This window comes from Sarcophilus harrisii, chromosome 1, assembly GCF_902635505.1.
Source record: "Sarcophilus harrisii chromosome 1, mSarHar1.11, whole genome shotgun sequence".
Lineage (NCBI taxonomy): Eukaryota > Metazoa > Chordata > Mammalia > Dasyuromorphia > Dasyuridae > Sarcophilus > Sarcophilus harrisii.
In genome coordinates, this window is record NC_045426.1 from 35,379,101 (window position 1) to 35,395,274 (window position 16,174).

A 16,174-nucleotide genomic window follows, 5' to 3' on the forward strand; every position below is an offset into this window, starting at 1 on the left:
TAAAAAACAATTCCTGCTTTCAAGGAGCTTATAGTTTGATGAGGGTTAACAATTGGGTACAAGCAAGCTCCAGACAGCATAAGTTGTAGATAATCAGCCCTAACATTAAGGAAAAACAGAAAAGGTTTCTTGTAGAAGGTGGGATTATTAATAAATGTTTATTGAATTGATGTTAACTCTAGCTGGACCTGATGAGGGCGAAACCGGACAGCCTGTTCCAGTAAAGTGATGCAAACATTCTCTGGAAGAAACTCTAGAGAAAGACTCTTTTCATACACAAACCTATATGGTCCCACATCCTCTGGAAGCAGGAAGAAACATTATCTAAAGTATGTACCTCTTCCGGAAACAAAACTTAAGTGGCCTTGCCTATTCCCTTCTATTGTTCTGTTTCTGTATAAAATAAGTCCTTAGAAAATGTCTCTTTGCAAAATCACTTGATATTGCCCACCAAGAGAGCATTATCTTGGTGTCTTTCTAATAATAAAAGCCTTTTCTTATCACAGCCTTTGGAATTAGCGAATTTCTCACTTTGAGCCCACCAGAACCTGGTATTTTAGAGAACTAGGAGAACAAACCATATTCCTGCCACGATCCATACCTCATCAGACCCATTTTCTATTAAAGAATAATTTGCTTTTAAATAAAAATAAGATCTTTTTCTTGACCAAAAAATTTGGATGGAATAGTTAGAATAGGATCAGGAGCCAAATCCTGCCTGGGACACTTCCCAACTATAGGACCTTTAGATTAGTACTTTAATCTTTCTATGCCTCAAGCAATTCTTATCTATTAAATTATAGATGGATGGAAATCTGCATTAGGGAAGAGAATTCTCTTTTTAGGAAGAAATCACAGATCTGACATTTATCTCTTAAATATTCTTGTAATCTATAAAAGATGTCAGTTTTGAGAGGGTTCTAAGATTCTGCCCCAAAAGAACTAGAGACTTTCAGACTTTTTCCTGATATTTTTCCATGTCATATGTATTACATCAGTTTTCATTACCTTTCAAAAAAAAAAGGGGGGGGAATGATATGATCTCCCTATTATTCAAAAGAGTAGTGATGGGGGCAACTAGATGGCACAGGGGATAGAGCACTGGCCCTCAAGTAAGGAGGACCGGAGTTCAAATGTGACCTCAGACACTTAATACTTCCTGTGTCACCCTGGACAAGTCACTTAATCCCAATTGTCTCAGGGGGAAAAAAAGAGTAATGATGGTCAGAGAAAGGAGTCTTAGGAATGAGGCAAAAGACATTTCATTTACTATTTTTGCAGAGAAAATGGTTGTATTGACTTATCTCCTGAGCTCAGAGTAGTAATGAATAAATGAATGAACATTTGTTTAGATCTTACTGTACCAAATTTGATTCCTGTCCTTAAGGAACTTACCTTCCAGTAGACAACATGTGCAAAATTTTGGCCAAGGAAGAATGTTTTGGACCAAAAAACTCGTGGAAATGGTGTTTGGGGTCATTTGGAGGAAGGAGAGTGATTGTGTCCAGGTACCTAGAAGAGGCTATAATAGCAGAAGGAATGAAGACCCCCAGGGATGATGGACATTTTTTTCTAATGCTCTAGTCAAATCAGATTTCTGGAGTTGTAAGCAAATTAAAGGACAAGTAATTGGATAGGGTAAATGAGGAAAGACAATTTAGGGTTCCAAGCAGGGGATGATTGAGTCAGCTGGTGCTATTGACAGAAACAGGAAGTCAAAAGAAGAAGGTGGAGGTGGAATGTTATTTTGGAAGAAAGATGACAAGTTTTATTTCAAACATTGTGTTCCAGATACCCCCAGAACACCTAAGTGGAGGTGTCTAGTAGGCAGTTGGAAATGTCTGCCTAGAGAATGGTTGTCAACAGGAGCTCATTAATGCAACTGTGAATGAGTGAATCAGGAAATTCTGTTAATAGAAAGAATGCTCTGTTCCCAAACGAAGTCGAAAGAGATGGGTTGATGAACTCAAATCAGCAGATTTTTTTTTAAGTGCCTACTATATCCCTAGGACCGAGATAGAATAGTAGTAAGAAGGCTTGTTACAGCCTTTTGTCTGTTGATAAGATTAGAAATGATTAAATGTTTAAGGCTTCATCCTTATGGTTTTGTCTGTGGTAGATACTCATTTTATTCATGTCTTCCTCTAAGCTTCTCAGACCTCTTTAATTCATAAAAGTGACCCGTCCCTCCCTTAAACTGTGGTAATTATTGTCTATATAATTCATGTGCTGCCATGTGACAGTTGTTATTTTTTTGAGCTACAATTCAAATCTCCCATTTTAATTTTTCACTCATAAATGTCTTTTTCCCTAAATGGATTTTGAGACTCCTTCAGGACAGTGTCATGGCTTATGTTGCTTTGTACCCCACATAGTACAACACCTTGCATGTAATAGACTCACAATAAAAAATGTTGATTCAAAAAGGACTAAGGGAATAAACACCTTTTACAATTCTTTACATTTTGGACTTTCAATAACAGGTCAATAACCATTGACTGTTAAAGAAGAAATTCCCTTTATCTCAACCTTCTGTGCTACTATTCATTTGTTTGGAACAAGGCTCCAGGGAGTCATAGAACCTATCCATTTAATATAACTTCTTGGCTTGTGGGCTAAGGTCCATTTTAAATATCTAATCCCAGGTGGGCCCTCACTGCAGCAAAGCAATCCTTTTATTCTGCCTTATTGACTCTATTACATTCCTCATGATGACTGTTCTAGATTTTCTCATTTTCCCTCAAGCCTCCCACACCAATGCTCTCTTATCTCCCTTTCAACAGATGACCTTGATTTATTACTTCACTGCCATAAGAGGCCATTTGTCATAAACTTCACCAGTGCCTTAATATATACTTCAAAAGTCCTCAACATTATCTCCTGTTATCTAGTCTCTTAGGAAGAAGTTGTTCCCTCACTAAGGTCAGCCTCTCTACTGGTGCTTTTGATCTCATCAATCTGAGCATTTATTAAGGGATTACTATTTTCCAGCCACTGTACTAAGTACTGGGGTTACCAAAGAAAAGGAAAAATAAGTCCTTGCTCTCAAAATTCTTTTCCCCCTTTGATCTCTCAGTCTCCCCTCTTTCTGCTCTCTCTTGTCTGGCCTGTCTCCTCTCTTCTTCCTCATTCCTTCTCTTTTTCTTGTAGCTTTCCTAGATTTTACCATAGACTATCACCTGTTTACGGGTTGTATCTCTCTAGTAGAATCAAGATCTATAAAAGCCGAGACCAATCTTTGTTTTGTCTGTATTTTTGTTGTTCGGTCATTTTTCAGTCTTGTCTGACTTTTTGTGACCCCAAATGGCAAAGATACTAGAGTGGTTTGCCATTTCCTTCTCCAATTCATTTTGCTAATGGGGAAATGGAGGTAAACCAGGTTAAATGATTTGCCTAGGGTCACACAGCTAGTAAATATCTGAGGACAGATTTGAACACAGGGATTCCTGACTCGAAGCCCTTCACCACTTAGCCCTTGCTTTCTTTTCCATCCCTAGCACTTAACCCAGGACCTTGCTGAGAGTATGGGTGAATCTGCTTAGAAATGGCAATAGGCACAGGGACTCTTAAACTGCCTTCACAAAAACCTTCCTTTTATATAAAAATAGAAACATTCTTTTTCAATGTGTTTGAATAAAAAGAAAAACATGTCACATCAGTGACCTATGGGGAGGGAAAATTAATTCCTAAAGAGGTTTCAGGTTACTGGCCAGCACAGTTCCTAAATGTTCCAGGTTGGAGAGCGACCTAGGAAACCCTGTAGGAAAGCTTGTCACACTGAGCCTAAGAGAGCAGAGCATGACAGGAGTCAATCAGGCTTCCCCCTACCCTTGGGCTTATCGTAAATACCATCAGATTGTAATATCTATTATTATCCAGAGTGATTTCACAGGACTGCTGCTTTTCAAGTAATCCTTGCTTCATGGAGCCAAAAGCATTCATTTGAATGTGATTTTAAAAGCATGTTGAAAATCCTCTTTTAGAAGCTCAACATAAAAAACAGAACATCCTGTAACCCACTTTACGGGCACTAGAAAGTAAGGATTTATATCCTTTTCAATTTGCAGCATCCCCCAGTGAGGGCTTTGCCCCTAGCTGTGTCTAGCGAGCATAACAATAAGGAAAGAAATAAGTATTTATTAAGTGCCAGGCACTGTGCTAAATTTTATCAATATCCTATTTGATTCTCAGAACAACACTGGAAGGTAGATTCTATTATGATCCTCATTTCACAGATGAGGAAACTGAGGAAGTGTCACATAGCTAAAAAGTATCTAGTCTGGATTTGAACTCAAATCTTCTAACTTCAGGCCCAATGCTCTATTTGCTGCAAATTGTAATAATAATAATAATATTACTGTAATTTACATATATATTATCTTGCTTGATCCTCCCAACAACCTAGTGAAATATATACTACTATTATCCCCACTTAGCAAATGAGAAAACTGAAACTAAATGAACTGATTCTCCCAGGATTACATAGGAGATAAGAATCTAAAGGAAGATTTGCATTCAAGTCAGCTCCCTCTCCAAATCTGACCTCCAATAGACCAAGCTTCCTTTCTACAGTCAAGAACAAAAGGAGAGAAAAGGAAATGGGGGAAAGCAAGAGGAAAAGGAAAAGAAAGAGTGAAGAAAGTCAATATTTAGTAAATATTTAAGCACTTACTCTGTGCCCACCATCATGCTAAACATTGAGGCTATAAATAGGAAAAAACCAGTTCTTCCCCTCTAGGAGTTTATAATTTAATCAAAGTCCCTTTTCAAGGGAAAGAGAGAGAGATAGCAGGAGTGGGCCCGGTGGAGAAGACAAAGGGCCAAAATCATGGTGGCTGACAAGCAAGTGAGATGTCCTTCCTTAGTGGAAGTTTATGGCACTGTCTCCAGTTAGAGGGGCAGAGGGTTCTGAGGACATGGGGAATAATAATAAAGCTGACTGGATCTTGCAAGATGATCCTTCCCAGTGATGAGTTGCCTGAGGGCGATGTAGAGAAGGCAAAGGAAGCCTAAATGGAATGCTACAGGGTGGAAATGTGATTCTGAGGAAAGGAAGAGATAAAGGGGAATAAAAGACACTCTCTCCTGGACTCACTGATCTCTAGTGATTCTCTGTGGCATCTAGGATCAAATATTTTCTCCTTCAGCCCCATCTTGTTTTTGTGGTCTCCACATCTCCTGTGGTCCAGCCAAAGAGATCTTCCTCTAGGACTCATTCATGGTATTCTACTCAATGCCCATCATTTGGAGAATGGCTGAATAAGTTATGGTATATGAATGTTAAGGAATATTATAATTCTGTAAGAAACGATCAGCAGGATGATTTCAGAGAGGCCTGGAGAGACTTACATGAATGCCGAGTGAAATGAGCAGGACCAGGAGATTGTATATGTCAACAAGATCATAAGATGATCAATTCTGATGGACGTGGCTCTCTTCAACAATGACGTGATTCAGTTTCAATGATCTTGTGATGGAGAGAGCCATTCCCACCCAGAGAGAGGCCTATGGGAACTGAGGGTGGATCACAACATAGTATTCTCACTCTTTTTGTTGTTGTTGGCTTACACTTTATTTTCTTTCTCATTTTTTTCTCCTTTTTGATCTGATTTTTCTTGTATAGCATAATTGTGGAAATATATATAGAAGAATTGTACATATTTAATATATATTGGATTGCTTGCCATTTAGGGAAGGGGGTGGGGAGAAGGTAGGGAAAAATTTTGGAAAACAAGGTTTTGTAGGAGTTAATATTGAAAACTATCCATGCATATGTTTTGAAAATAAAAAGCTTTAATAATAATAATGATAATAAAAAGAAATTAATCCACTCACCTTTGGGTATTCCAGAGGCCAGCTCTCCTGATTAAGGACAGTTAGTCATATTTGCCTTTTGTCTGTTGATCAGATAGAAATGTGTGGTTCAGAAATGGTGAGGGGTCACCTCAATAAAGTTGGAGAGATCTCTAGAAGGAAAGCAAAGTTTATTATACATTCTCCAGAGAAGGGCATCCTACCCAAGCAGACAATCGAAGGGAGGAAGCCCCGTGGGGGGAGCAGGGTCAACACTTTTAATCCCTAACACAAATACCCCCTCCCACCACTGACCCTCATCCTTATTGGCTAAGGATCTTACATTCTAAACGAAGGAACTACCCAAGAAATTGAACTTGACCAATAAGTACATGGTTGCCCATATTTGACTGAAATAGGGAGACACTGATGTCATGGGAGGATAGCAGGAAGGGGACTTAGGTATGCCCTTGACTCAATGCTTAAAGTCCTTCAGGCCTACTCAAACTCTGAAGTAGATGAAGCTTTACTCGATTTTCACAACTGTCTTGAAAGATCTCATCTCATTCAGAAGTTTAAGATTAAGTGGTTAGAGTAAACTAGATTGAGTAGCCGGCCCAGACCCCAGGCAATGCTTCATGTTCACATCCTAGCTAGCTTTCTACTTAGATCATTTAGCCATCTGTCTTCCCTTTATGTACCTGCCCTCTCTTTGGCCATCCTTGCTCTCTCTCCTTTCCATCTTATCCCAAGAGCATAATAATCAAATCAGTGGGGCCATTGCTCCCAGAAGGGATGTGTCCATTCACTGCCTTCTATGGCTTCCTGGGCTAAAACTCTCTTCCTTTCCTCTCCCTAGAATTTAAGCTTTTAATATCATAAATTTAGAGCTAAAAAATGCCTTACAAGTCTAATCCCACCCTCATTTTACAGATGAAAAAAATTAAGACCCAGAAGGTGTTAAGTATATAAGGCAAGATCTTGTCAGGAAGTGCTGTATCAAAGTAGACTTTGGGGGCATTTCATTCTTTTGGTTTTCTACTCCCAGGTTTCAGCATAATGTCTGGCCCAAAATAAGTATTTAAGACATATATTTTCATTTTCTCTTACATATACATACACACATGTATAACATATAACTATACATGTATTTGCAGAATATAAGCTTCTTAGGTTTAATTATCTTTATATCCCCAGCTCTTAGCATTTGCCTAGCACACAGTAGATGCTTACTAAATGCTTCTTGACTGAATAAAAGAACCTCATGAATTAAAATACTCTTTGAGGTGACTGGTCTATGTAACCCAACACCCCTGGGATATATAACCCAACTTGTCTCTTTGGACAGGTCACTTAATGTCTCTGAGGTTCAGATCCCCCACCTGTAAAATGGGGGTGATGGTTCTGACACTAGAATAGCTCACAGAGTTTTACATGGTAGGGAAGGCTTTCTTTGTGAGCTCCAACATGATCTATAAATATGAGTCATTGTTGTTTTTATAGTGAGTCTTTAGGGAGAAGAATGAAAAGGAGTCTGAGGGAAGTGAAGTCCCAGGATGAGTCAGGTTTCCAAAACTATTAGCAGAGTAGTGGAAAACCTTTGTTGCTGGCAACTCATTAACTCATTCTGCCTCGTTCCACAGGGAAGGTGCTAGGTGAGGGGTAGAATGGATTTGGTATAAACAGATTACAAGAACTTGAGAACATAAATGGGAAGAAGAATCCATTCTCAGGGTATTGTTTAAGTGCTCAAGAGGCTTTGGAAATGAATATAGGCCTTTCCAGGAAAATCGAAGGTCCTAAGTACAATCAATTTAATGAATGAATGAGTGAGTGAATGAGTGAATAAATGAATCAATGAGCATTCATTAAACACTTTTTGTGTGCCAGTCACTGTACTAAAAGGCCTCTTTACTTCTGCCAATTATGGAGTAAATTAGGGACAGAGATTCAAAAGACAAATATTATCTAAGAGTCATTTTTTAAAAAAAATTATAGCAATTTTGAGCTAAAATGTCAAAACTGTATATTGTATTATGGTTTCCATGAGGACAGCAAGTACAAACTGAAAGTTTAATAGGATTCAGAGCTAGAATAGGACCTTAAGGATTACTTTGTCTAACCTACTTATTTTATGAATATAGAAAGCTAAGACCCCAATGAGGTCACCTATGTAATAAATTCACTATGCTGTCTTTTTTAATACATAATTTGTGCATTTCATATGTTACTTTTCTGCTGAATAAATCGTTTCACCTTTATGTTGTGACCACAAGGGAAATAGTGGATTGTAAAGTGACTTACAAAAATTTAGATTTTGGGTTCCAGTATCCTTTGACTCAATTTGACATGCATGCTTGGACCAAAGTGTAATCTGATGGATGACACTTCTAGCTTTGCCTTTCCTTTCGCCCCTTCATGCACCCTATACCATGTCCAGACTGGAATTATTATGATTATGATTAGAGCCAGAATTTACCTAGCACTTTATGGTTTGCAAAACATTTAGCAAATATCATCTCATTTTATCTTAACCACCACCTGGTATTGTTATTATAGGTAGGTACTTTCTGAATCCAATTCTTCCTGTGCAACAAGAGAACTGTTCAGTTCTGCACATATATATTGTATCTAGGATATACCGTGACATATTTAACATGTATAGGACTGTTTGCCATCTAGGGGAGGGGGTGGAGAGAGGGAAGGGAAAAGTCGGAAAAGAAGTGAATGCAAGGGATAATGTAAAAAATTACCCAGGCAAGGGTTCTGTCAATAAAAAGTTATGATTATAAAAAAATTATAGGTAGGTACTGTTATTAGTAATTCTGATGAATTAGGCTATATTCCTAAAGGGTATCAAGATAGTCCATCCCCCTTCCCATACAATTTTTGGTTCAGTCTGTATATTAAAACAAAAAAATAAAAGTTTGTTATTCCATCACTTTTGGCAGATTTCAGTGAAACTGGATTATGAGAATGTTCCTAAATTATGGAGATTTGGAAACACATTAAAAAAGGAACTACTGTTTTAAAATATTAAAAATACAGGACCCTACTGAGCCAATTTCGGGGGTGTGTTTGTGTGTGTGTGTGTGTGTGTGTGTGTGTGTGTGTATCCATATTTGTTTTTGTCTTGTTTTTTCCTCCAGAGTGTCTCTATGTGTTTCCATGCCAGTGGAATTACAGGCCCGACCACTGCATGTATGGCAGTAATTGTAAAGGAGCAGAACAAGAAGGCGTGTCTGTTCTTCATGGCAATCGAGGGGTCTATCATGACGACAAGCAACCAACTTTCAAAGCCTTATATGAAGTAATGCGTGATGTAAGTTCTAGTTCTGGGGAGAAACTTGTTTCCAGATAGAAATGGCTTGTGCTTGAAGACCCAGAGTGCACTGCTGAAAACTCCCAGAGGTTATTTCTAGTCTATTTATCACACATTTGAAAAGGAAATATGACACAAATAAGGTTCCTCTGGCACTTATGCTAAAGTTGGATCTGCTTAACTTCCAGCTGAGTTTAAAAGTTAGGTTCTTGGATAATCTAGTGTTGATATGGACAAAGATGATAGGAGTAGAGCAGATTTTACACAGTTGTGCTCCTTTATTCTTTCTCTTTTCTCTCTCTCAAATATTAATAAGTGAGATATTTGTTTTTTAAAAAGAATTTAGCAAAGTGTCTGACATGTAGTAGACTCCTTATAAATACTATTTCCTTCTCCTTTCCCCTTCAAATATTTTCTTTTCCAGAGTTTTTAAAACCTGGGAAACTCAGTTAGGGAAAGGACATGGGAAATTTCTAGTTTGGGTAATAACTAACACATTCAGATAATCAAGGGGTGAAGCAAGATCCTGCTGGAATACACAAGTAAACCAAAGTGTACAAAAATTGTCTGTGTCTTTGGATAAATGACAATTTTACTTTCCCATTGATCTGACATTGTAGTTGAATTATGATGTCTAGCATGTGAACAAATGGTGTTTCCTTCCTGGTCACACATAAAACCTTTAAGATCATGCTTGGACTGGTTCTACAGAGGAGCATTGTTGAGTCAGTTATTCAGGAGCAAAACTTTGACCACTTGAAGAAAAGGCTAATTAAAATGGATTGTCCCAAAGGAGTTATGTCCCTACCTTGTAGAGAGCCAGTGCTTGTCAACTTTCTCTCCCAGCCTCATTTCCAGCATCCATCCCTCATCTCTGTAAGGATGTTGACTGCATACCCATTGCCATTGTCTGTCACACAGATAGGTTGGCTGAAAGTAGACTTTCCATCCCAAATTGTCTTCCTTGCAGCCCCTAGGATCATTTCCTGCAGTGTCAACAGAAGCTCCCTGAGAAAATATTAGTGTCAGTTCCTCTTCTGAATAATTTTCACATAATGACCCTTCAAGGTAGGGAGAGGAAGTATTATTCTCCTTTCACAGATGAAGAACGAAAGCTCTGATGGCTTATATGCTTTGCCCACAGTCACAAAGCTGATGTATTCATTTTCCCTCACTTGGTTGTCTCAGACCACCTGGACAAGCATTTTATGGGTTTGGGGAAGATATTTCAATGCCCAAAGTTTTCCATGACCAATTTAATTGGAGAAGGGCTAGGATAAGCACATTCTACAGGAAAACAGCCCCAGGAAATAAACCAGAGTAACAATAGTGCATTTTTTTTTTGGTTTGGTTTATTTTTGTTTTTGTTTTTGTTTTTTAAGGCACGCCTTGACAATAAATAAAAAGTCAAAAAGTTTAAGAAGTACAAATTTTAAAATTCCATTAAATATTGATTAAATGTTTTAACAATTATTGATTTATAATATGATATCTATTTCTGTCCCCTACCCCTATTCTAGATATCTTTATACGGACTTGTTATACCCTTTAAGTTGTATAAGCTTCTTAAGAACAGACTAGTTGTTTTTTTTTTTTTCTTGTCTTCCTGGCCCAATACCTAGCACAGGGTAGGTGCTTCTTAAGTGCTTGAAGATTGATTGATACTTGATACTTGAAACAGACTTAAAATCCCTTCACTGAGAGACAGTGTGGCCCATTGGAAAGCACATTTACTTTAGAATCTGAGGATCTGGGTATCAATATCAGCCCTGCTCCTTTTATTTATTTATTTTTTAAATAAATATTTTATTTATTACGTATGTAAAAAAAAAATCAAATAAAGATGGATCATATCTATCTTTTTTTCATGGTGATTAGAAATTGAAATCTAAGTGGGTGTTGATATTTTAATATAATGAAATATTATTGAGCCATAAGAAATAACCAGATGCACAATTTTAGAGGAGATCAGGAAGATCACTATGGATTGATATAGAACTAGGTGAGCAATTATACAACATTAAAAGGAAGCTCCTTTTAAAAGAATTGAGAACTTCAATTGAGGTAATATGTATATAGCTAGATGACACTATAGGTTGCTAGACTTGGAATCAGAAAGGCCTGAATTCAAAATTAGCTTCACATAGGCAAATCATGTTACTATTGCCTGACTCAATTTTCTCATCTGTAAAATGGGAATAACAGCATCTACCTTCTAGAGTTGTTATGAAAATAAAATAAGAGAATATTTATAAAGCATTTTGCAAATCTTAGAGCATTATATAAAGACTAGTTATTATAATGTAAACCATGTCCAAAAATAAAAATTAAAGTGCAACACTCTAGTCACCTTCTAACAGAAAGATGATGAACTTGAAAATACAGACTTTTTTTTTTAAACATGTGATTGGGGGATTTTCTTTTTAGGGTTATTTGTATTTTCTCATTGGGGTAGGTGGCAGTGGGAAGGGCAGATTAAAGTTTTTAAATGCTTACTATTTGAAAAATTAAAATAATAACTACCCGAAACAATTTTCAAAAAAAAAAAAGTAGATATCAGTATGAGTTAGCATCTTTTCACAGTGGATATTATGGATTGATGGTAGCAAATTCAAATAGAAACACTGACCATTGAAACATGTAAGCTACTCTGTAGGTAACACATTAATCTAGAAAGCCATGTATTAACATTATTTATGTTCTTTTGTATTTTTATTTTATGGAATATTTCCAGATTATGTTTTATTAGCTCTGATACCTTCTTCATGGAGGAACCTGAAATTAAAATAAGCCATAATCTAGGTTCTCTATGCCTTCTACATCCCATTTTTATGGACAGAATTTGTAATAAGCACAAACAAAAATGCCTAAAAAGCAGTTTCCACTAAGCAGAAACCTTAATCAGGATTTCTTATTCAAACTGAAGCCATCTTTAGAGAATCTGAATTTTAGATTTAATTTAAGATTACTTTGAAATGGTCTACTACTATTTATTTCTTTTACATAAAGATGACAACTTAGACCCAGAAGATAATAGCTCTGAGAAATAAAGTGAAGTAAATTTACTTCTTTAATGTCACACAAATTACATGCCAGGATTTGAATTATGGCCATATGATTCCAAGTCCAACATTTTTAAGGAAGAGGCTAGAAGTAGAAACCAGGCCAAATTAGTACTTACCCAGCACTCTTTCTACCATACCATGCTTGCAAAACAGGCCTGAAACTGGTCTCCCTTCTCTAGCAATATTTGCCCCCTTTTACCTTTTATGAATTTCTAATAAAAATTTCATTTCTTTCTTAAAAGTCCTTTTTACATTTAAAAATGTATTTAATTATGAGCTTAAAATTAAAAGGAAAAATCATTTCCTCACCCACAGTAGAATACAACATGATTCTATATTCTATATGTTTTGGCTATACCTAATTTTGCTGAAGTTTTGAGAGCCCTGAAGTGAAAAAGTAACTGAGCCAGGGAGACATGAATTCAAATCCATTTTCTGAAACTGTGAAGACCGTGTATTTTTAAATCAGCAGGAGGCAGGAATTCAGGTTAGGAGAATATCGTCAGTCTTTATTCTCAGTGAAGGATCGGAGTGGAAGAGAATCGGCGATAGCAATGTGTGCAGCTGAGTCAAGAAGCTAGCTAGATCACCAGCCATCTGACCAGCAGCCAGGAGATGGAACCCAGGCCCAATCTCTCCCAGCTTCTCTTCCTGTCTCCCTGTCTCCACCCACCAAAATCGTCATTTCCTATACAACACATCAGGACTTGCATGGAGAGTGGGCAGGGACCATTCTTTATCCAATCATGTATATTAATAGAGTATAGCCCAATTACTAGTTAGCCTCACGTACTTGGGACCTCAGTGCATCAACTCAAACCTCAGCCCATTACATGAAACCCCTACTTAACCTTTTTTGTTTTAAGGATGATATACATTTCTTTCTTCAACTAGCATTTTTAGTTGCCAACATTAATTTGTTTTCTTTTGTGTTTATATGTTTTCTGTCTTTCAGTTTCCCTTTCAAGACAATCTTTTTCAATCCATGTATTACCCTCTCCAGTTGAAGTTTTTGGAAACTGTACATACTTTATGCGGGCGAATTCCACAAGTTTTTCTGAAGCAGATCGAGAAAACAATGAAGAGAGTGTATGAGAAGCACGTCATTGTCCACCTCAGATCCAACAGGATGTATTATTAAATACACCTCATGGTCTTTAAAAAAACAAAACAAAACCAAAAACCTCTAAATTTGGTTTTTCGTTGTATTGCTCATGATCAAGGAGCTAAAAAAAGCTTGAAGCAGGCTGGATCCTCTTTCATAGTCTTATGATTTCATGATGCTCTCAGACTATCAGTTAAAAATGAAATGGTGAAAATTTTGCAGTATTGATTTTGCTTCAACGGAGTATGCTTTTTGTTAAAGGATTTTTTTTAAAAAAAACTTTATTGGTAGGTTTTCGTGTTATTGGTCATAAAACGTTGCTGCAACCATATGAATAGCTGTGAAAAGAAGTCTCTGCAACCTTCTGACTCCTATTAACTGCACAAAAATATTAAGGGTTGATTGGCAACTTAATGCCATCTGGGCTCCTGAGGGAGACAATTTCTGATCAATTGTCTTTTCCATGACAACGCATCTGTTAGAGATAGTGTAAGTAAACCTGGGTATATATGCCAAAATTGTCGATAGTGATTTTAGAATAAATACATACAAGGTGAATTTTCTGTTTACAGAGCTCTGTCGAAAGCCTCCTGATAGAACTCTAGAGCAATTCTGGATTCCCATTAATTAGGGTTTATTAAGCAATGTGGCAGTCCTGAAGATTTCTCAGGGTGCTTCTCATGAGAAGTTTTTCCATGTCATTTGGAGGCTAGACCAGAAGGACTTACTGAGCAACAATAGACTCAAAAAGGAAATACGGTAATCTTGTTCAACCCCCTGAGGAGCTTATTGAGCTAAAGCTCCAGAGATGTATTTATACATACACACACAGAGGTATTCTCTAGCTTCCTTCTTCAGGAGTCTCAGCCTTTAGGTATCTGATATCTTTAAGCACTTTGACAAGAATAGAAAATGGAAAGGCAACTCCATCCTGTTGTAATGGACACCAAAGAATTTAGCCAATTGAATTGGCAGAAAATTTAACTTTTTCCTGGCCACAGAAACTCTCTTATTTTATATTTTGTTTTAAGTTTATGCTTTTACCAAGAAACTACTAATGGCCAAGCCCTGTGCAGGATAGAGGAAGTTTACCTTTTACACAGGGATCTCATCTCATCTCCATTTGGTACCATGAAACAATAATCATTTAGAGATTCTGTAGGTCTGTACTTTTCAAAGGTGTTTTTAGAGGCAGTTTGGATGTGAAACCAGAAGTTCAGTATTTAAATCCTGGCCCTGCCACTTTTAAGTAAGTTATTCAAGCATTCTTTTCTTTACCAGTAAATGAGGGAATCTCCCCAATTAGACTGTAAGCTCTTGGAGGACAAGGATTCTCTTTAGCCTCTTTTCAGATCTTTAGTACTTAGGTACCTGGTACCTAAAAGTTTGATTGATTGATTGATTAAGTAAACTGGATTTCCACTGGGCTACAGAAGCAATAGAAATGCTTTGGAGTCTGGGAACCTGAGTTTGATACCCTCTGGGCTGTAGTTTCCCATTTATAAAAATGAGGTTGGAACAGATAGTTTCTAAGGAACTCCAAATCTATGGTTCTCCCAAGACAGTTCTTTGAGGGATGTGGGGGCAGATAATATTCAGCAAGTAGGAAAGTTAATGTAAAAGGGTTTATTGCTACTTGCCAAAGGTTCCACATAAGTAATTGAGTATTCAGTTCAATTCAATAAGTAATTCAATTACTTATGAACAGGGACACCTCTGAAAAAACTAAAGCTGTAACCCATATTTTCTGTCCCTTCATCCACTATTACTTTCACTGGCTCCAAAGACCTCTTTTAAGATCTGATGGTGATAGCATTCAGGGCCAAAAAATTAAAAAAAATTGTTTCTAAACCCTGAACTAGATAACTATATAATCTTTTTCACTATGGAACTGTAAAAGCAGTGACTTTTTGTTGTGATAAATATAATTAGTTCACAATCTTTGATACTTCTCTCCATAAGAGACTTGAACAGCTAACAAGAGAAATACCCAACTTTTGCTGTGTTGCTTTTTGAAAAAAGAGGGGAAAATTAATAACAATAATAAATAGAAGTAAATTTTTAAAATTAAAAATAATTTTTTAAAAAGTCTAGGCTTTCAACCCCAATATGTCTTACAAAATATAACCTACCAAAAATTGTTTGCTGTGTAGTAGGTAGGATTCAGAACTGCCCAGGAGTCCAAGACTCCACCCCTAGAAAAAATATAAAAATGTAAATATTATGAATCCTTTTGTGACTTTCTGCATCAGAATACATTTGCTTTTGGCTGTACCTAATTTGACTGAAGAGCCCCAAAGTGAAAAAATAACCAAAGAAACACCTGCAAGTATTGGGCATGGAAATTTGACCTTATGCTACTGCAGAGACTTAGTAGCATCAGGAGTAAACTGAAGTGTGATTCTGGAAGGGTATGTTAGGAAGATACTGGGTGTGAGCAGTTGGGTGATGCAATGGATAGAGCACCTAGCTTAGCTTAGAGTTCACATCTGACCTCAGACACTTAGTAGCTAGGCAAATCACGTAACCTTGTTTGCCTCAGTTTCCTCATCTGTAAAATGAACTGGAGAAGGAAATGGCAAATCAGGCCAGTATCTCTGCCAGGATAAAGTCATGAAGACTGAATATGACTGAACAAATAGGGAAGTAAGAAAATCATTAACTTCAGCATCCTAGGACCCATATTCAAATGTTGTCTTTGATGTATGGCCTCAAGAGACATAATATAAGTAAAGCAGGGGTTGTAGAGAGTAATAGACTTTGAGAATTACTCAGGTAAGGAAAGGATGGTGGCAAACAATGGAGAATAGAAGAGATGTTGGTATATTCCACTGTGGAAAATGTGCAGGAAAATACTCACAAAAATCTTGGATGAATCCATGTCTTCTT

General features: G+C 37.0%; 1 protein-coding gene across 1 annotated transcript in view; it reads left to right on the forward strand.

Annotated features, from left to right (window-relative positions):
- Window positions 1–14,822, forward strand: part of GXYLT2 (glucoside xylosyltransferase 2) — a 74,205-nt gene extending 59,383 nt beyond the window's left edge. Inside the window, exons 6-7 of the mRNA XM_031954020.1 lie at window positions 8,943–9,115; window positions 13,136–14,822. Coding sequence (XP_031809880.1) covers window positions 8,943–9,115; window positions 13,136–13,321 — 359 coding nt within the window. The 3' untranslated portion in view covers window positions 13,322–14,822. The remainder of the gene's footprint in view (window positions 1–8,942; window positions 9,116–13,135) is intronic.
- The last annotated feature ends 1,352 nt before the right edge of the window (window positions 14,823–16,174 follow it).